This window comes from Palaemon carinicauda, chromosome 31, assembly GCF_036898095.1.
Source record: "Palaemon carinicauda isolate YSFRI2023 chromosome 31, ASM3689809v2, whole genome shotgun sequence".
In the NCBI taxonomy this organism is placed as follows: Eukaryota; Metazoa; Arthropoda; class Malacostraca; order Decapoda; family Palaemonidae; genus Palaemon; species Palaemon carinicauda.
Window position 1 is genome coordinate 53564806 of NC_090755.1, and position 22265 is coordinate 53587070.

The 22265-nt window shown below is 34.6% G+C and overlaps 1 protein-coding gene across 2 annotated transcripts in view; it reads left to right on the top strand.

The window, feature by feature from the left end:
- Nucleotides 1-22265, top strand: part of LOC137624978 (glyoxylate/hydroxypyruvate reductase A-like) — a 47604-nt gene that overhangs the window by 18559 nt on the left and 6780 nt on the right. For both annotated transcript variants that reach the window (XM_068355913.1, XM_068355914.1), the window contains exons 6-8: nt 330-426; nt 838-951; nt 1381-1537. In XM_068355913.1, coding sequence (XP_068212014.1) covers nt 330-426; nt 838-951; nt 1381-1537 — 368 coding nt within the window. The remainder of the gene's footprint in view (nt 1-329; nt 427-837; nt 952-1380; nt 1538-22265) is intronic.

Consider the following 22265-nt stretch of genomic DNA (forward strand, 5'->3'; position numbering starts at 1 on the left):
TTAATTTTCCATCATTATCGTCATTTATATTAATTTTCTCCTTGTCATGCTCCTTCAACCTATCCATTTAGTTCATTAACTAAATGGTCAAATAAAAATATAAATATTCCTGTATATAGTACTTAAGAATACCCAATCTGTACCTAAACTAAAAGGACAAATAAAAATATAAAGATTACTGCTTATAGTGCTGAAGACCACTCAATCAGTTTCTAAACTAGGACACATAAAATTATAAAGATTACTGCTTGAAAATATTCAATCTGTCCCTAAACTAAAAAACAATACAAAAAATTAAAATGTATTTATGTCCACTCACTTCTCCTCAGTGGCGGCTGCGTTGAAACACTTCGGGAGTCGGGTGCACGGGTTCTCTAGGAGGGCCAAGGGGCCGAACGAGAGGTCCTCGCTCGTCGATGAGTTCTGGTAAAAAAAGAAAGAAATAATTGTTTTCAATATTACATTTTTGGTACAAAATTTCCATCACACGAATATTAAAATTTTTGTATAAAACAAATTACTTATTATTATGAAAAATTGCATGTATCTGATTACTGTTTTGACATACTATGAAAATGCATTACACAATCGTAATTTATAACTTTAACATATGAACTAGTTACAATTTTGCACAGAAAACTTTCTCATTTTTTATAAGAGAAAAAAATATGGCAAAGGCTTGCTTATATTTTCATATATTTTGTGCATTAACAATTCAATGAACCAGTCTTCCACAACTGCATTAGGCTTACCACCAAACATATGAAATATTTCAGTATTCTATTTATACTACTACTGCTACTACTACTACTACTACTACTACTAATGCTATTTTAGGCACGGTGACCAACTCCCCTCCTTCTTAGCTGAATGTGACTACATCGTGGCTGTGCTTCCCTCAACGCCGGAGACGAAAGGGTTGCTCAGCGGAGATGTCCTCAAACACGCAAAGTAAATTCACGTCTTTTCAACCGTATGTTGGCATATATGATTCTATTCTATTCGCCTGCGATTCATTTATATAGTCCAAAGTCTATGCATTATCTAGACTTTGATATAAGATATAAACCAGGAGGGAAGGAAAGTGAATTAGTGTGGTTAGGGTGGGGCAGATTCACTTGCTTAGCAAACGCTCTGGAGACCTTATTTCGGCTTTAAAAAAGTACTAAATTGGAAAAAATCAAAGCTGTATACAACTAAGGAATAAAAAATAGTCCTGACCCAACTTTGCACAATCCTTATAGATCAAAATTATCTACTAAGGGCATCTCAAGTTAGAAATGAGGATGAAATAAGTAGAACAAGTAAAAGAAACAGGAAAACAGGGTAGCCCTAATTGCTCTTTCGTTAAACAATTGAAATTATGATTTCATTCAACAGGAGGAGTCCGGTTTTCATGAACGTGGGACGAGGAGACCTCCTTAGCGAGGAAGACATATTGAAAGCCCTTGACGCCGGCTGGATCTCACAGGCCATCTTGGATGTCTTTGAGCGGGAACCTTTGCCGGTAGACAGTGCCCTCTGGACACACCCAAAGGTACTACATTCGAATGTTTGTCTGATTAGATGGTATTTATGGATATGATATAATTTTCTATATTTTGACTAAGCTATTTATTGTTGTCGTTGCTGAATTATGAAGCTCAAACGATGGCAATACAGCGTGACAGATAGATTCAATTATGAATATCGAATGATGGAAACAGTGACTGACAAAACAATTGAATTATGAAGCTTAAATGATGGCAATACTGAGTAACAAAAAGATTGAAATGTGAAACTTAAAGGATCGCAATCGTGAATGACAAAACGACTGAATTGTTAACCTCAAATGATGGCAATAATGGGTGACAAGACGACTGAATTATGAAGCTCAAATGATGGCAATACTGACTGACAAATAGGTTGAATTATGAAGCTCAAATGATGGTAATAATGAGCTATGAAGCTCAAATGGTGGCAACAATGAGTGACAAAACGGTTGAATTATGAAGCTCAAATGATGGCAATCCTGACTGACAAACAGGTTGAATTATGAAGCTCAAGTGATGGCAATAATGAACGACAAACCGATTTAATTATGAAGCTCAAATGATGGCAATACTGACTGACAAATAGGTTGAATTATGAAGCTCAAATGATGGCAATCCTGACTGACAAACAGGTTGAATTATGAAGCTCAAGTGATGGCAATAATGAACGACAAACCGATTTAATTATGAAGCTCAAATGATGGCAATACTGACTGACAAATAGGTTGAATTATGAAGCTCAAATGATGGCAATACTGACTGACAAAAAGGTTAAATTTTGAAGATCAAATGAGGGCAATACTGATTGACAAAAAGGTTAAATTATGAAGCTCAAGTGATGGTAATATAGAATGACAAATAGGCTGAATTATAAAGCTCAAATGACGGCAGTAGTGACTGACAAATAAGTTTAATTATGAAGCTCAAATGAGGGCAATACTGACTGACAAAAATGTTGAATTATGAAGCTCGAATGATGGCAATACTGACTGACAAATAGGCTGAATTTCTAAGCTCAAATGATGGCAATAAATTTCAACTGTCCTCTCTGTCTCCCCTTGTACACAGTATGTATCAACGTCAGATTGATACATACATAAATCAGTATATCAGTTTCATTCGTTTTTTGTTTATTCATGATCTGTTAGTGTGCATATTCCTGTTGCTAAATTAAGTGTTTTTATTTACTTTGCTGAATTTATTTCGATATGACATTTTTAACGAGATTAAACCCTGCGTTGGAGCATTTATCAAGTGACGATAAAATATTCGAAGGAGTAAGATCAATTCTCAGAAACTCTGATATGGCTGTTTTACCAGTTAGCTTTTGTTCTGTTCATTATATGGGAAAAAACTCTTATTTATTGAAAGTGGAAATTTAAATGTAATTTGGCTGCTACGATTTTTTTTCAATATCATTTGTAAAATTGAAATGTGATATGACAAACAAATTTACGCGGCTTAAAAACTTTATAGATCTATAATTGGATAATAGCTGAGGTTTTAATTTGCGAGGCAACTTGTTTCTATATATAAAAAAAAAAGTAGACATGATAAAAACAGGAAAAAGGAAAATCTTCAATGAATTAAAAACCAGGCTTTTCTTGGGAATGTTTAATGTGAAGAAATCAAAAAGGTTTCTTGATATGAAGCTTAGAATTTACGAAAACCTTCAAACATTGATAAAACTAAAACAATAATCAACATCCGTTCAATAGTTGCTACAAGAAGAATGTAGTAAACGATGTGGAAGATTGAAATACTCTCTCTCTCTCTCTCTCTCTCTCTCTCTCTCTCTCTCTCTCTCTCCCAGGTGATATAAAGTCATTATATATATGCTGAAATAGAGATATTGTGTTTCTGATATGAATCAAAGTGGGAAGAATCGGAGAGCCTAAATAAATTTCGAAGAGTCAAGAATTACTATTGGATGATAATCAAACGGAAGGATGAAGGCGTTCCAATAACTACAGATAAAACTCCAAAGTATTCAACTGATGAGGTTCCCCGGGAATGTATAGTCTTGTACTAAAAGTGATTGCAAACATAACTGCTGAAATGTTTTATAGATTTTATCGTCAGGCTATTATTGCATAATGCATTTTCCAATATAAATTAGATTATATGGAGAAAATGGCTTCAAATACATGAAAAAATGCCCGCCTGAACAGACTTTTAGTGTCTGATGGAGGGCGAGAAATAAACCCCTAAAAGTAAAAGTAAATGGCTTAAAATTGCGTCAGTCTCCGGGTCCCCAGTTGCTTTGGTCATGTTATCCAATCCCCCCCCCCTTTTTTTTTCTCTCTCTCTCTCTCTCTATTTTTTCCACGCTTGTGGAAGTGTCAATGTTAAGAAATGAGGCATAACTTGCAAATTCTTTTGAATCAAAGGTTATTTTATCTTAAGACAATTAATTTTTAAATAGTTGTCGCTTTGGTGATAAGAATTGCTATGTATAACCACAAACAATTTCGAGGGCTCTGCTACTAAAACACTGAATACAGTTCCATTTGCACTCGGATCTTTGTATTAAATAGCCACCGTCTTCAATTTCCAGCCAAGTCATGAAGTAATGGTAAATACCCACTTAAAATAGGCACTACATCTAATATTTAATGCTCGAGTTTGGTTACTTTTTTTTTTTTTTTTTTTTTTTGTAGTTATCGAGTTTACACCTCGGTCAGTGTCTTTCTGAAATTATATATGTTATCTGCATAGGTACTGTGAAGTGATGGCGAATGAAGTAAATAATTATTGTTTAAATATGAGAAATTATTATCATTATCATTATTACTATTAGAGAGAGAGAGAGAGAGAGAGAGAGAGAGAGAGAGAGAGAGAATGAATGAATTATTTAAAGTTTTCAGACATCCTGACATCTAAGGTCATTGACGCCGAGAGAGAGAGAGAGAGAGAGAGAGAGAGAGAGAGAGAGAATCAAATGCCACACTGAAAAGGAAAGAAGCGGAGCAAAGTTATAATGATTTGAAAATTCAGTTAATACGTAAACATATCTATTTATTTCAACATGGAATTATCATACCGATTAAACCTTAATGGGAAATAAATTGAACGCAGATGGAAACTACACCGATTTAATTTCAATCTACCGAATATCAAGATTTGTCAGTATACTAAGATATACTCGTACATTGAGAGCATAGACAGAAGTTCTTCAAATGACGTAAAGCGATACAATAACAATTTAAAAATACTCGCGCTGTCTAGTAATGTTACTACTGCTGTCCAGAAAACTAAGCTGTACGCTGAATGCGTTATATCCTAGGATAATCCTACGAATGTTTCAAACGCCGCTCATAAATGGCAGAGGCAAGGGACAGTGACATTGCCCTAGCAAGCAGGACTATGACCTAGAGACTGACCATATATAGCCTACATATGATCAGCACCCAAGCTCCCTCTCCAACCAAGCTACGACCAAGGAGGGCCAGGCAATAGCTGCTGATGACTAAGCAGATAGACCTAGAGGCTCACCAAAATCCCCCTATCCTTAGCTCACAAGGTTGGCGAGGTTGCAGCGATCAAAGAAACTAACGGGTTTGAGGGGGGCTTGAACCCTAGTCTGGCGATCACCAGTCAGGGACGTTGCCACATCGGCCACCACAACTTGAAAAAAACAAAGGAAGGCGAGCCGCCATACACAGGCTCGTCCGAATGTGAAGCTTTTGCTAATTGATACTATTTATGCTTACCAATTATAAAATATGATAGTTGATGAGTATCAGATTATTATATGGTCTTAGTGGGGCAACTGAATATATATCATCCTGTTACGGCAAATTCGGTAAAATCCTGTTTGCAACCCGTAACTTGCAGTATGAAAGCTTTGGCATAACAATATTGAAAGTTAGTAGGAAGTTTAAAAAGAACTAATCAAACCAATTTTCTATGACAACCTTGGCATATATATAGTGAAGGTCAGCAGGAAATTGAAAAAAAAAAAAAAAATATTAAGAATAAATCCTGACTAAACATTCAAGGATTCGGTCAATAACGAAGTCCCCTTTTATCTAACCGAATTAATGTTAGGCCGTAATTGCCACCCTATTGAAGTAATAGTACATATACTGAAATCCTCAATAATAAGGGATTTCCTCAAGTTATAATTATGGAGAAGAGAGGAAAGTTGAGCAACAACTAAAACAATAATTGTAAACTACGACCATCAAAGAAAAAAATTGCTTCAAAACCCGACCACCAGTTGCAGTGTGAAGTAAAAGTTACGAAGCTGGACAGCCAAATGGAAGAAAGAAAGCTGGGACGGAGTTATAATTTAAAAGCAGAGGCAAGGGACAAGACATTGCGCTAGCAGCATCCCCCTCTACACCCAAGCTAGGACCAGGGAGGCCCTGTCAATGGCTGTTGATGACTCTACAGATAGACCTATAGTCTTCCTCAAACCCCCGACTTCCTTAGCTCAAAAAGCGGGTGAGGTTGCAGACAATGCAAAAAAAGAAATCGAGTTTGAGCAGGGCTCGAACCCCAGTCTGGCAGACGCCAGGTAGGGAAGTTTCCCCTAGGCCACAAGTGAGGGCCTTAAACGATGCTGCTGCAAAGGCTTTTAAGTAATGCATACAGAGCATCACTTGAGGTCCACTGCCAGCAGTTCCCCGATAAGGGATTCGATTGCCTGAGCATTTTGGCAAGGTCTGGCCTCTTGCAGTCCGTAGTCTTAATTAAGGCAATCTCCTCGTGAAAGGTGTCACGGATTTTAAGGTCTTCTGAAGAAAATGAAGATTGTTATCTAAAGAATTTTAGGGTTTCTGCTTATAAGAAAAACTAATTAGTGAAGGATATTCAAATTCTAATTTTCTTTGGGTTTCTTTCAATAAATTATCATGGGTTATTCAAAATTAGTTTTTCATCTTTTCAGATTGATTTGCATATCGTACCTGCCATTTGAATTACCACTATAGCTACATCGTTGGTCTGAATCTGGGCAGGAAGAGAGAGAGAGAGAGAGAGAGAGAAGAGAGAGAGAGAGAGAGAGAGAGAGAGAGAGAGAGAGAGAGAGTAATGCATCAATCTTAATCGAATAATTCATTTGCTTGAGGGTGCACTTAGGCACATCTTTCTATCATGGTTCTCTTTCTCTTGTTATTTAGAAGTTTTTATAGTTTATATATATGAAAGATTTATTTCAATGTTATTGTTCTTAAACTACTCTTTTTATTTCTTTAGTTCCTTTCCTCACTGAGCTATTTTTCCTTAGGTTTATGGCATCCTGCTTTTCCAACCAGGGTTGTAGCTTGGCAAATAATAATAATAATAATAATAATAATAATAATAATAATAATAATAATAATAATAATAATCAATCCTTGTCGAAGAAGTGAAAAGCCGTAATTGAGAGAGAGAGAGAGAGAGAGAGAGAGAGAGAGAGAGAGAGAGAGAGAGAGAGAGAGAGAGAGAGAGAGAGAGAATAATGCATCATTATTAAACGGATGGATATCAAATCCTTGTGCAAGAAGAAAACAGCTGATCCCTGCAAGGAAAACATCTGACTTAACCTAAAGGGGAAGCAAAACCATTCAATTCGAAGGGCAAATAGGCTATACTGATTCAATCTTAAGGGATCCCATGAAGATTCGATCACTGGGAAAATATACTGAATCATCACAAAATCACTAAGAATAAAATATTGAGTAATTCATAATGGGACAGGAGATATATGTAATTATATTGAAATCAAGTTTCAATAATGGTATAAGGTTACATTAGAGATATAAGACTGAGAAGAACTTGCCCTAAACCGAACCTCTTTGGAAACAAGAAGGTGTGGGGGGAGGGTGGGGTGAGAGGTGTGCAAACGATATTGTGCAAGCTAATTATGTCATTTATCATGTTTAATTGCGTTATTAATTCATTAAGGACAAAATGAAACGGATGCGTATTTGATAATGTCATTTTAAGCAGTTCCTCAATCAAGTGTAAATAAATATTTAACAGAATTATTATTACTACAAGCTACAACCCTCGTTGCAAAAGCAGCTAGGCCTCCAACAAGGATAATAGTCCAGTAAGGAAAGGCAAATAACGAAACAGATAGAATAGATTCCCATACTGTATCCTCATATAACGAGCAAGAGAACATTACGAATTATCAGTTTTAAACGAAGTACCTAGTAATGTTAGGTTAGTGAATTGAATTAAGCATACTTAAATGAAACCAAAGTATACTAATTACATAAAATATAGAATGTTGGATGCCCCAGATTAAAATTAAATAATAGTACAAACAAATGAATCTAGGTTTCCATTGAACCAATTCTACTAAACCTCTTTTTTGGGGAGAGCAGGTTTATTTTGTCTCACCCGAGCTCATTATAAGAGAAAACAGGAATTTTACTGAATTATTATACTACTTCTATCCCTAAACCGAACATGATTTTATTCTGTTCCACCGAAGCTCTACAAGTTAAAAAACTTCTATCACTAAAGGCCTTACACAGGCCTTGTTCATGCCTAGGGCTTGGCCATTTCATCACAACGCTGGCCACTGAGGATTGGTGATGGTGGGAGACTTTAGTCTGATCACTCACATGTAGCCAACCTAGCACGGGTGGCCCTGACTAGTACAGCTTTCCAGATCATGGCTATACACAAACCACTCACCAAGCCAAGACAAGACGAGGTCAAATTTCCTTGCTCTGTCCTTATACTCTAAGGATCAAGTTTGAGGGTAAGATACTATACCACAGTCAGCACAAAGTGACATGCTCAGCTATTCCTTGCAAGACGACTATGTGTTAAGATTGCCTTACTTTGTGTAAGACAGCCAGACGACATACACAATAGGTACGACCTAGGTTTAAGTTTTTTAAGAAAGATCATAAAAAAGTGTTATGTTATATATGAAGCAAAATATCTACGACATTAACTAAGTAGTAACACTGTGTAATTTCTTTTAATTAGATCCTACTTCATCAGCAGTATAGTATTGGCAATCTAGAATTATTCAAATGCGATTGTCATTAAAATCATTCTATCTACTGAGACCAACCACAGTAACTCGATTTATAATGTCTTCTGCATTTGCGTTTTACGGAGCTTTCTATGGAAGGACAAAGTTGCTACTGACTACCGAAGTAAGAATATAGTTATCTCCCGTGGCTGGGTTGATAAGGCTGTGAGCTAATACCCCGAAAGACTTAGGTTCAAATCCTCCTTAGATGATAAAGTTTTAGTCTCGTATTCTTACTTGTTACTTGTTTTGGGTTTAAATCCAACCCTCCACTGAAGTCGAGTGAACTACTTCTCGGGCGGGTCCATATCAATCATCTAACGAAACATTTTCATTATAACTTATACAATTCTTTGATTGTAGCATCTTCCAAATCATATGATCTTGTAAAAAGTAATGTCCTTAGTTTCTTCTTAAATTCAATTGCTCCCTTTAGGTCCTTCATTTCAGTTGGCATATTACTATAATGTCTAGGCGCAGTAATGCAATTGTTATTCACCAATATTAAAGTTACTACGAGAAAGGGAAGCATCTTATTTTTCAACAAATAACAAACACACATTGTTATTACAAATCTAAATACATTCATACCAATTAAAAAATATAATTTTGTTACTTTGCCAGACCTCATGATTTGAAATAAACACCCAATGTATTCGTGTTTGATGTTATAATAATTCTAACCGAAGTCCAGTGAATCACAGAAAATGATGAAGCAACAGAAGTTATGCAAATGAGAATTATTTTCTTGAAACAGTTATATGAATTTTACGTAAATATTATTTTCGTTAACCGAGTAAGTAGAAGTAAATATTGAAATATCATTCAATTGAAGTTAGGTCATTGCAAGGGTCATTACGTTTACGTGAATCTTCAATAATACAATGAAAGTTTTCTATATCTTGATCAATGTTGTAATTACAGGCAAAAGTTAAAGTGTAATTAAAGTCGTTGGTGTTATTACAATTACAATCACGTTAATCTAAACTGATACTAACCCCGGTCACATGACTATGCTCTTGTAATTTAAATAAATACATTTAAAGTTAGATACAACTAATTCAACGTTCCTGTTATGAACACGGCTTATTTTATCAAATTATTTTCTTGATTACGCTCCTTTGAATAAAAACTAGATCTTCATTACATGTTCTTTTCTTACGTCTAATGCTAGACAGCTTGAACCTTTATAACAGGACTTTATCTCCAAGAAATTTGCTGATGCTTACCGAACTAAATTTCCCGTTTTCTGTCTACTCGATTAAATGAAAGAAAACGCAATTTTAAAGGTAAATGGTGTTAAATGTTATTTTGTAAGACATCCTTTGCTTTGAACCAACTGTTGAATTCGTGTATGTAGCCTACAGTATGAATGTATGTATGTATGTGTATGTACGTATGTATACAAAAAATATAAACATATACTGTATATGATACTTGGGCATGTTATTGTCTTCTAATTTTGGACGCCACAATATATATATATATATATATATATATATATATATATATATATATATATATATATATATATATATATATATATATATATATATATATACATGCATGCATACATATATATATATATATATATATATATATATATATATATATATATATATATATATATATATACATATATATTTATACATATATATATGTATATATATATATATATATATATATATATATATATATATATATATATATATATATATATATATAGTTGAAAAAAATTGTTAGATCTAAAAATTTAAAAATCAATAAAGACTGAAATATCATATACGAATTTTCGTCGGAAAGATAAACATTAATATATATATATATATATATATATATATATATATATATATATATATATATATATATATATATATATATATATATATATATATATATATATATATATATATATATACTGTATATATATAGAAATATATATATATATATATGTATGTATATATATATATATATATATATATATATATATATATATATATATATATATATATATATATATATATATATATATGTATATATATAATATATATACAACATATATATAAATTATATATAATATATAAATATATATATATATATATATATATATATATATATATATATATATATATATATATATATATATATATATTTATATATCCTGTCATGCTCAGGGGAAAGAGGAGATAGTCATACACCAGTGAGAGGTACATTCGGAAACTACACTCTTCCATAAGTTGTTGAACCAGATAGTTATAGTTAGGAAAGGGGGAGGGGGTGGGAAGGGTTGAATCTGTGTGTGCGTGAATGTATATATCTATCTAAATACTTAAGACGTCATTTATGACAGCTCAGGTACACTAGCATTTCATATTCGTTAATACTTCCCACTTCGACTTCCTTAGAACCTTTGGAATTCTCTTTTCTCTTTAGATTTCCCTATTCGTTCTCAATTCCATCTTTCATTTATTTATCTCTCCCTAGATGACCACAAGATTTAGATCTATAGTACGTTTAAAAGTATACTCCTAGTTAAGAAAAACCACCAGCCCAGCACGGAAAAAAGATTTGGAGACGGAAAGAAGAGAAACCAAAGAAACGGACTATATATATATATATATATATATATATATATATATATATATATATATATATATATATATATATATATATATATATATATATATATGTATGTATGTATGTATGTATGTATATATAGGTGTGTCGGAGTATAATATACATTTATATACTATATATATATATATATATATATATATATATATATATATATATATATATATATATATATATATATATATATATATATATATATATATATATATATATATATATATATATAATATATATATATATATATTATTTATATATATATATATATATATATATATATATATATATATATATATATATATATATATATATATATCCCTCAGGAATGTTTACCCTTGTAAATTGAGATACCCTGATAATATGACCATTTTTAACATATGTACATTTCACTTTCCAAGAGAAATTCCTTAAGCATTTTACGTTTTTATTTTATGCTATTTATCATTCGTTCTGGCTCAAATCACAAATAACCAGTAACAGATATAATTCTTTTAGCATATATTATACATGAAATTAGGCAAATGAAAGATTTAAATACAGAATCACTTTAATGACTCATAATAAGTTACATAAAACTGTTTTATCCTTTTACAACTATTCTATATAATATAAAATAACTCAAGTCCATTTTAAATTAAAGAAAGTTATACTGCATCCGCTTGACTTCAGCGCCTCATTCCTCCTCGAACGTCAGACCTTCCCAGCAATTATTACCCTTCGCTAAGCGAGCCAATAAACTTGGACAGCGCGTGAAAACAGCATTCAGAGCTATGTAAGCCAATCCTTCCCAATATTTGCAGCCCATACGCCTCAACCTCCTACTTGTCTGTGTATAGATCTCCTTGTACTTCGCCTTATCTTCCTCAGCAGCGAAAGGCATCAACTCCATCCCCCAGCCGTCGCGTCCTCTCGTCATCTGTACGTGTCCCAGACATGGCCACTTCCGGGCTTGCAAGAAGAGCTCCAAGGTGTAAGGGATTCTGCACTCTTGGAGATTTATGGGAAGGGTCAATACAGTCAGTTGGTGGGTGACCAACAGCATGGTCCCGTCACTGGCTGTCTGCTCGTGGTCTCTCAGGCAATGCTGGAATGCTCTTTCGGATCTCCTGGAAACGTTCCTTGTGGTCTCTCTGGGGTTGATCTCAGAGACGACCATTGAGGGTTTGTAGTCTTTGCTGATATTGAACCCTGCAAGGGCAAGTTCATGATCCGAAAATAGAGGTGGCGTTTTGCATCCATTTGCTGCACCCCATTCCATCAAACCAGGTTCAATCTTCAGCTCAATATCAAGTAAACCAGCTCCCTCGGCGATCCTCCGAGCTGTCTCCATGCATCGACTCATCGGAGAGACATATATGGACGTGATGTTCCTCTCCAAATATCTCAGTCGCGATCCCAGAGTCGTAGCATCCTGTTGACCCCGTAATGTCAGAGGTGCATCAAGACGGTAATCTTCCATGTTAAGTCTCCGAGGAAGAACCAAAGGGTAGATGTCACCGTCATCCTTCGGTATGTATTCTCCTCCGACGATACAGTCGTCTACCCAACGTTCATCTGCGTGATCAAGCCTTTCTCCGTGACGAACGATGATGACAGACGTCTCTGGTTTACTTGTCACTATCGCTTGTACATCCTCTGAGATAGTTTTTGTCTTTTCCTGAAGAGCACCAGGATTAGAATCAAATTCATTCCTTGAGGTGAGGTTTTTCGTGTGGTCCTCATCCTGTTGGGAAGTCTGGGTTCTATCGAACTGCTCAAGTTTTAGTTCTTCAAAGACTGGCAGACGAGAAAGCCACCCAGGAGGTTCAATCCTTGCAAGCTTCAGTAAAGCCACTAGAAACTTGATGATATAACAGAGTATCATAATGACCACTTTGCGTCCTGGCACTGCACTCGAATTCTCTTGTTCAGAGTTGAGGTCGTTGTGTAAGGACTCCATCACAATAAACATGCAAGAAAACCCTGCTCCTAGATCCATAATATAGTCTCACGTATTTGTAAAGTCTTAATAATCGCTACGAAAATTGTCATTTCTTAAAGAGAAAAATAAATATAATTTACGAAATTTCCTTTCCAAATTTCACATCATCGCGTCATCTATAGATAAGATTGCTGGTAATCATATACATACTTACATACACACACACACACACACACACACATATACATATATATATATATATATATATATATATATATATATATATATATATATATATATATATATATATGTGTGTGTGTGTGTGTGTGTGTGTGTGTGTGATTGTGTGCGTTCTTAGTTTTTCAACTGACAAACATTAAAGCATAAAAGCAGAATATTCCACAAAAACCTTCATCCAAATAATACGTCCTCTTTCACTCTTTAATTTTTAAACAAGGTTAATTTTACCGCAACCTCTAATTATTAATATTAAAGGGATAGCGACAATGCACTATCAGAACAATGCCATAGAGACTGACCATATATTTATATTATCAGCACCCAGGGCCCCTTTCCACCCAAGCTAAGACCAGGGAGGGCCAGGCACTAGGTAACTGACGTCGGTTAAGAGCCTAATAAAAGTATTTGCTGTTTAGGAAGACTATTCTTCTGGAAGCCATCCCACTAAATAGAGACTTTAACTTGGTTTTTCTACAATTAAAGATGAACAAAATATTTGTAAAATTAATAAATAATCGTCTTAGTTTCAACATTTAAAATCACTACTAGTGGGAATTTGTAAAGATTTATATAAATCAACCCATAAAGTTCTCATGAAAATTAATATATAAGGAATCGGTGTGTATAAAATGAAATACGAAAAAAAGGTGAAATATAAAACGAAGAGAATGGAAAGTAAAATAGAAAGCATAATTAAAAGAGGGGTAGATGGAGATGGTTTGGATATGCTCTTCGCACTCCCCAAGAGAGATTAGTTCACTAAGCTTTCAACTGGGCTCCACAAGGCACTAAAAGAGTTGAAAGACCCACGCCCACATGGCTGAGAACTATGAAGCGTGAAGTAGGAGAAGATGGATGGAGAAGAATTGAATTAAAACTCAAGATACACACGAATGGAGAATTCTTACAGAGTCCCTTTACGTCAATATGCGTAGGAGATGATGATGATGATGAATTAAAAGACTATTATACACAATACCATCTGGTGCTCATTGCATGCTGAAGAACATGGTTTTATATGCTTAAATGCAATATAAGTTATTGTTAGGCATTTTATAACCTTCTAAAATTGGCTTGGTACCTTAACCCTCCGTTTGAGCTACCAAGTTGCCTCTACGATAGAATCCCCATTTAATTTATCATTTGTCTTCGGAGGAAAGCAAAATTCTATGCAAACCTTTCAATTGGTAAGTGTGTTTTTCGAGAACTAATAGAGAAATCCTTGACAAATATAATAACTCAAATAAAAGCTATAAAATTTGTCAAAAATTTTAAAAATGAGATTAAGAAATTACTGATCTACAAGTCCGTTTCATCCCTTCACGACAAAATGTCAGTTTTGTCACGAAAGACAACAAGAGTATTGTTTTGAGTGGACGACTCGACTTAAATTAAGTCAAACTATTTGCTTCGTAAATTAATCTAAATGTGTATCTCAAAGTTTTTTTTTTTTACCTTCGCAAATAACGAGAAGTAAATAGCCTATATAGATAAAACCTTCAAGTTTAAAACTTGTGAACCTTCGACTTCAGTGGAATTCGTCAATAATTTCCATCGAAAATAGTGCAAAAAAATGAATAACTTTATAAGGACAATTTCCCCAAATCCCGATCGAAGGCTGATGAATATTAGTCTTCATAATCCTGCCCAAGAAAGCAAAAAGCCACTTTTTCTTTTGTGTATCGAATATTCCAGCTAAGAGGTTGTCCAGTACCAATATAGATCTGGTTTCTAATATCAAATCGACCAAATGAAAAGGAGTTTCTATCAAATAGTGAGTGGGCTTTTAAAAATCAAAACTTTCTACTGGTCTTCCTTTTCTCTCTTGGGGTAGAGTTCTCTTGCACGAGGGTACACTAGGGAACACTTTTCTATTTTATGTATCTTCCTCTTGTTTTTCTCTTTTTAAGTTTTTATAGTTTATACACGAAAGATCTATTTTAACATTGATACCATTCGTAAAATAGTTTAGTTTAGTTTTTCATTACTTCTCTTAAAGTTTATTTATTTATTTCCTTTCCTCACTGGGTTATTTTCCTTGTTGGAGCACTTGGGCTTACAGCATCCATCCTTCCAAACTACAGTAGGGTTGTAGCTTAGCTAGTAATAATAACAATAATTAACGTCTCCGGGCCCAAAGACTCGAATTCAATCGACCGTATGAGGGTCAAGATCGACAATATGAAGGTCAAAATTGACCCTTCAGAAAAGCAAATTCATGCGTGTTCCTCAACATTACAGCCTTTCAAGGTTAGGATGCTGAATAATACCGTGCAAACGGTTCGATGAATTCTTGAAACTTACTTGAAATTTTCAATAAGAAAATTAAGCAATCACATGTTTACTAACATTGATGAAGGTAGAAAGTGGTGAAATAAGAAGGGTGGGAAATGCATAAGGTATAAACAGCAGCAAAGTGCAAGAAACTCTCACGGGATATTTACGAGTCTTATCTCATAACACAATGTACGATGCATATGAGTTTTTATATTACAAACTATCTTAAGAAGGGTTAAAAGTGACCTGACCAACTGAAAAGACGTTGATAATTGAAAGGCATATTTTTAAGAAATATGCTAAGCATTTCTTCTGAGAACGTCTTCAGTAACAATACTTTTAACAAAGAATAAAACAATCATTGGTTACACCACTTTTGATTAGATCGCCACTATCGCAGTTCTGGCCTCAAGCAGAATTTGGGAGAGTTCTCTTATTATTAATTTTTTTTTATACCGTAAACCTTTGGACCCACGTCTTGATCCTTAGTTTGTATATTCTTGCATGTAAAGTATCGTTGGCTTCGTTGATTCTGGTAAACTATGCGGTAGTCTAAGGAGTAAGGAGACGTCTGGCAGCTGTACATTGTGCCACGTAACTGATGCTGCAGCGATGCCAGATTATTCGACTGGATTATCGTACATGAGCCTTAAAATTGTCGTTTTTCAACCAAAATTATCGTACACAGTTTCAAAATAATTATTTACGAGTTACATGATTGACTTATTTCAAAATATTTTAGTATAATTGTTTAATCAAACACATACACACACATATATGTATATACATAAGGTATGTATCGTACATCGTACTAGACCTAAAATAATCGTACATGTACGATAATTATCATGCGAATGGCACCCCTGACGGAGAAAAACGATTGGCAACGCTGCCTATACAATTACCTCGCTGAGCTTGCACACAAGGGATCAAAAGCATTTTTATTCATTTTACAAAGTGCTGTGAAAAAAATATTGTTATTTGCTTAACAGAACTTTGTAAAATGAATAAATAAAAGCTTTTGATCGGGTGTTTACAAGTCAGTGATTTTATTTGCAGGCAGCGTTGCCAACAGTTTTCCTTTTGCTAAGATCAGATTTACCAGTCAGAATTAAAGACGCATACTGTACATCCAAGCAAGTATTGGATATGATGTACCATATTTACTGCTAGTATACGGCGTTACAGGAAAGAAATATATACATTCAGTATATATAAGCAATATATATTACTATTTTTAAAACATTTTACAGTTAATTTTTTCTTATATCGTTCATTTATTTCCTTATTTCCTTTCCTCACTGGGCTATTTTTCCCTGTTGGAGCCCTTGGGCTTATAGCATCTTGCTTTTCCAACTAGGGATATAGCTTGGCTAGTAATACTAATACATACACAAACACACACACACACACACATATATATATATATATATATATATATATATATATATATATATATATATATATATATATATATATATATATATATATATATATACACACATACATATATATATAAAGCCACAGTTTCTCTTTATTATATAGGGGAGATGACCTGTCACGACAGTTTAAAAAATTGTTTGTATTGGTCAGTTATATTGTTTATAGAAAACCATACCAGGGGAGCTTTGCGTGAATTCCTCCTTGGCGCAAAGATTCTATTTTGGGGAAAAAGAAAATTTTATGAAAATTCTGATGACGAACTTTCATAAGAACTTTTTGAATGAAGCTAATTCAATTACTTTTATTTTATTCTTTATAACTGGTATGGAAGAAAAATATCAATTAATTTAAAAAAAATTGATACACAAAATTCATAGATGGGACAACAGGATCAACACTACTATTTAATTGTGATTATTCAAGCATAAAAGATATGCAAAATCCCATTCCAGTCTGCTTGAGATTTCATATAAATTTTACAAGAATATGATACATCAGGGACAGGCTGCTCAGTCTTCACTACTAATGAAATCAAGGTATGATCAGATGTCCCGACTGGAGAACCAACCTTAATAGTTATAACGCCAGGGGAGTCAGTGTATACGAGGTCCAAGCAATTACCAGACCTTGTGAGTAGCTTCACTTATATGATTTGCTCACAGCATGATTCCGAGCCAAAGTTTAAAGCTCTTAAGCCATGGAGATGGGTAAGAGAGATGGAACTTAACCACTCCCTATGGTGAGCATTAAAATCACCAACAAAGATAAAAGAAGACTTCCTATCATCTTCTTGTATCTTAGCCATATTGGTAAGAAGACAATCGAAGATAGAATCATCCATGTCTGGATTCCGGTAGATCGACCACAAATAAAAGCCAAGAATAAAACACTCATTGGTCACTCCTCATTTGATTAGATCGCCACTATCAGAGTTCTGCCTTCAAGCAGAATTTGTTACAGTCCCCTTTAAACACAATTATTAATTTTCTTATACCACAAACCTATGGAGCAATGTCTTGACCCTTGGTTTGCTTTCTTGTACGTAAAGTACCGTTGGCTTCATTAATTCCGGTAAACTTTTTGTTATAAGGGAGATGACCTGTCTCGATAGTTTAAAAAATTATTTGTATTGGTCAGTTATACTGTTTTATGAAAAACCATACCGGGTGTAGCTTTACGGGAATCACTCCTTGGCACATAGATTCTAAATGGGGAAAATGGAAATTTTATGAAAATCACATGACAAACTTTCACAAGAACTTTTTGAACGACGGTATTTCAATTATCTCTTTTTACTATTCAAAATATAGTAATCTAATCTATAATATCCGTTAAAGTAAAGATTATTAAATAGATTTTAAGACTGGAATATAAACTCTTCTTTGGATTATGATTGTTCCTCTTTGGACCATGATTTATTTGGAAGCTGTTTGGACCAGCTTCTCTGAGTCCGACTCTTTAGTTTTATTAGAGAGAGAGAGAGAGAGAGAGAGAGAGAGAGAGAGAGAGAGAGAGAGAGAGAGAATCGTAACCTTTTACTAGTTTAGAAGAACCATTTATTAACTGCATGTGTATCCTTGTTCTGTATTTTAAACTATAAACACCTTAAGTTTTCACTATTATCCGCATTGTAATAACAAAACCTGCTTCAGTATTCCGGACCGAAATTCTCAAAATTTCATATTCAATAAAAAAAGAAAAAAAAAAAGAAAATCCAAATAAGTACGCCTAATTGTTTTATCAATTCTCGCTAAACGAAAATATCACATTACTTGCATTTAAAACATAAATTTGAGTTCAAAATAAATATTAATGAAAATAACATCAACTTCAAAATGTGATACAATCTGCTTTTCATTGTTAATTTCGCATAAAATTTCGTTATTCTAACAGACTACGTTATTAAGTTGAGTCAGGATCGACCGAGGGATGAATCGGTGCGTTACAATGATGACACAACTCTCACAAGGTTCAGATGTAAGATAAGAGCTTTATCTTTAGAAAAGAACCGAAGGTGACTTTCCCTATCTCCCCTATACGATAAAGAGCGTGTCTGCTTTTATATATATGTGTATATATATATATATATATATATATATATATATATATATATATATATATATATATATATATATATATGTATGTATATGTATATGTATATATATAAACATATATATACTGTATGTATATATATATATATATATATATATATATATATATATATATATATATATATATATATATATATATATATATATATATATATATATATTGGGAGTTATATGGCAGTACAGGATTAGAAATGAAGCTATAAGAGAGATTACCAGAGGGCCTTATGTGGATGAGATCAAGGAGAAGGGTTATTTTGATATGGTTTGGGCATGCTTTTCACACTCCCCAAGAAAGATTAGTTCACTAAACTTATAACTAGGCTCCACAAGGGACTAGAAGAGTTGGAAGACTCAGGCCTACGTGGCTGGGGACTATGAAACGTGAAGTAGGAGATGATGAATGGAGAAGTGTGGATTTAAAAGCTCCAAGGCTGACTTCTGGCGAAATCTAACCGAGGCCCTTTGCGTCAATAGGCGTAGAAGACGATGAATTAAAAGTCTACTAGACACAATAACATCTGGGGCTCATTGCTGAAGGATATATTTCGATTTGATTAAACGAAATATTAGTTGTTGTTAGACTTTTTATAGCCTGGTAAAATTCCTCTGTCTCACCAATACGATATTTTTGTAACCAAGTTGCCTCTACGATAGAATCCCCCAATAAATTATCATACGTCTTAGAAGGAAAGAAGAATGCTATGCAAACCTCTCAATAGTCGAGTTGGTTTTTCGAAAATTAAAATGGAAATCATTGACAAATTTGATAACTCAAATGAAAGCTATAAAATTGGTTTTAAAATGTTAAAAATGAGAGTAAGAAATTACTAATTAGTTTAGAAGTTAGTTTCATCCCTTTACAAACATATTACGGTTTTGTGTCGAAAGACAACACGTTTATTGTTTTGATTGGACGACTCGAATTGAATTAAGTCAAACTATTTACTTCGTAAATTAGTCTAAATGTGTATCTCAAAGTTTTTTCTATCTTCACAAATAACGAGAAAAGAATATATGGATAAGCCCTTCAAGTTTTATAAAACTTGTGAGCCTTCGATTTAATTTCCATCGAAAATAAAGTATGCAATAAAGGATAATTTTATATGAATAATTTAACTAAATCCCGATCAAAGAGGTAATGAATATTCGTCTTAACAATCAAGCCCATGAAAGCAAAAAGCGAGTCAAACGTTGACTTCTTCTTTTGTGTATCACATATCCCAGCTAAGAAGTTCTCCAGTACCAATATACATCTGGCTTCTAATATTAAAAAGACTAAATTCAGGCTATAGATCCGTTTAGTGAGATTGCTGTTACTGTATGGGCATGAGTCATGGCATGACAATGAAGCAATATATACATATACACACACATATATATATATATATATACTGTATGTGTATATATATATATATATATATATATATATATATATATATATATATATATATATATATATATATATATAGATATATATATATATATATATATATATATATATATATATATATATATATATATATATATATATATATATATATATATATATATATATATATTGGGAGTTAAATGGCAGTACAGGATTAGAAATGAAACTATAAGAGAGATTACCCGAGAGCTTTATGTGGATGAGATCATGGTGAAGGGTAGATGGAGATGGTTTGGGCATGCTCTCAGCACTCCCCAGGAGAGTTTAGTTCACCAAACTTTCAATTGGGCTCCAGGAAGCACGAGAAGAGGTTCCTCTTTGTTGGAGGCTGACATGAGGGAAGAGATTCCTCTTTGTTGGAGGCTGACATGACGGAAGAGGCTCCTATTTCTTGGAGGCTGACATGAGGGAAGAGGTTCCTATTTCTTGGAGGCTGACATGAGGGAAGAGGTTCCTCTTTGTTGGAGGCTGACATGAGGGAAGAGGTTCCTCTTTGTTGAAGGCTGACATGAGGGAAGAGATTCCTCTTTGTTGGAGGCTGACATGATGGAAGAGGCTCCTATTTGTTGGAGGCTGACATGAGGGAAGAGGTTCCTCTTTGTTGGAGGCTGACATGACGGAAGAGGCTCCTATTTGTTGGAGGCTGACATGAGGGAACAGGCTCCTATTTGTTGGAGGCTGACATGAGGGAAGAGGCTCCTATTTGTTGGAGGCTGACATGAGGGAAGAGGTTCCTCTTTGTTGGAGGCTGATATGACGGAAGAGGCTCCTATTTGTTGGAGGCTGACATGATGGAAGAAGCTCCTATTTGTTGGAGGCTGACATGAGGGAAGAGGTTCCTCTTTGTTGGAGGCTGACATGAGGGAAGAGGTTCCTCTTTGTTGGAGGCTGACATGACGGAAGAGGCTCCTCTTCGTTGGAGGCTGGCATGAGGGAAGAAGTTCCTCTTTGTTGGAGGCTGACATGAGGGAAGAGGTTCCTCTTTGTTGGAGGCTGACATGACGGAAGAGGCTCCTCTTCGTTGGAGGCTGACATGAGGGAAGAGGTTCCTCTTTGTTGGAGGCTGAGATGAGGAAAGGGGTTTATCTTTGTTGGAGGCTGACATGACGGAAGAGGATCCTATTTGTTGGGGGCTGACATGAGGGAACAGGTTCCTCTTTGTTGGAGGCTGACATGATGGAAGAGGCTCCTATTTGTTGGAGGCTGACATGAGGGAAGAGGTTCCTCTTTGTTGGAGGCTGACATGACGGAAGAGGATCCTATTTGTTGGGGGCTGACATGAGGGAACAGGTTCCTCTTTGTTGGAGGCTGACATGATGGAAGAGGCTCCTATTTGTTGGAGGCTGACATGAGGGAAGAGGTTCCTCTTTGTTGGAGGCTGACATGAGGGAAGAGGCTCCTCTTCGTTGGAGGCTGACATAAGGGAAGAGGTTCCTCTTTGTTGGAGGCTGACATGAGGGAAGAGGTTCCTCTTTATTGGAGGCTGACATGAGGGAAGAGGCTCCTCTTCGTTGGAGGCTGACATGAGGGAAGAGGCTCCTCTTCGTTGGAGGCTGACATGAGGGAAGAGGTTCCTTTTTGTTGGAGGCTGACATGAGAGAAGAGGTTCCTCTTTGCTGGAGGCTAACATGATGGAAGAGGTCCCTCTTTGTTGAAGACTGACATGAGGGAAGAGGTTCCTCTTTGTTGGAGGCTG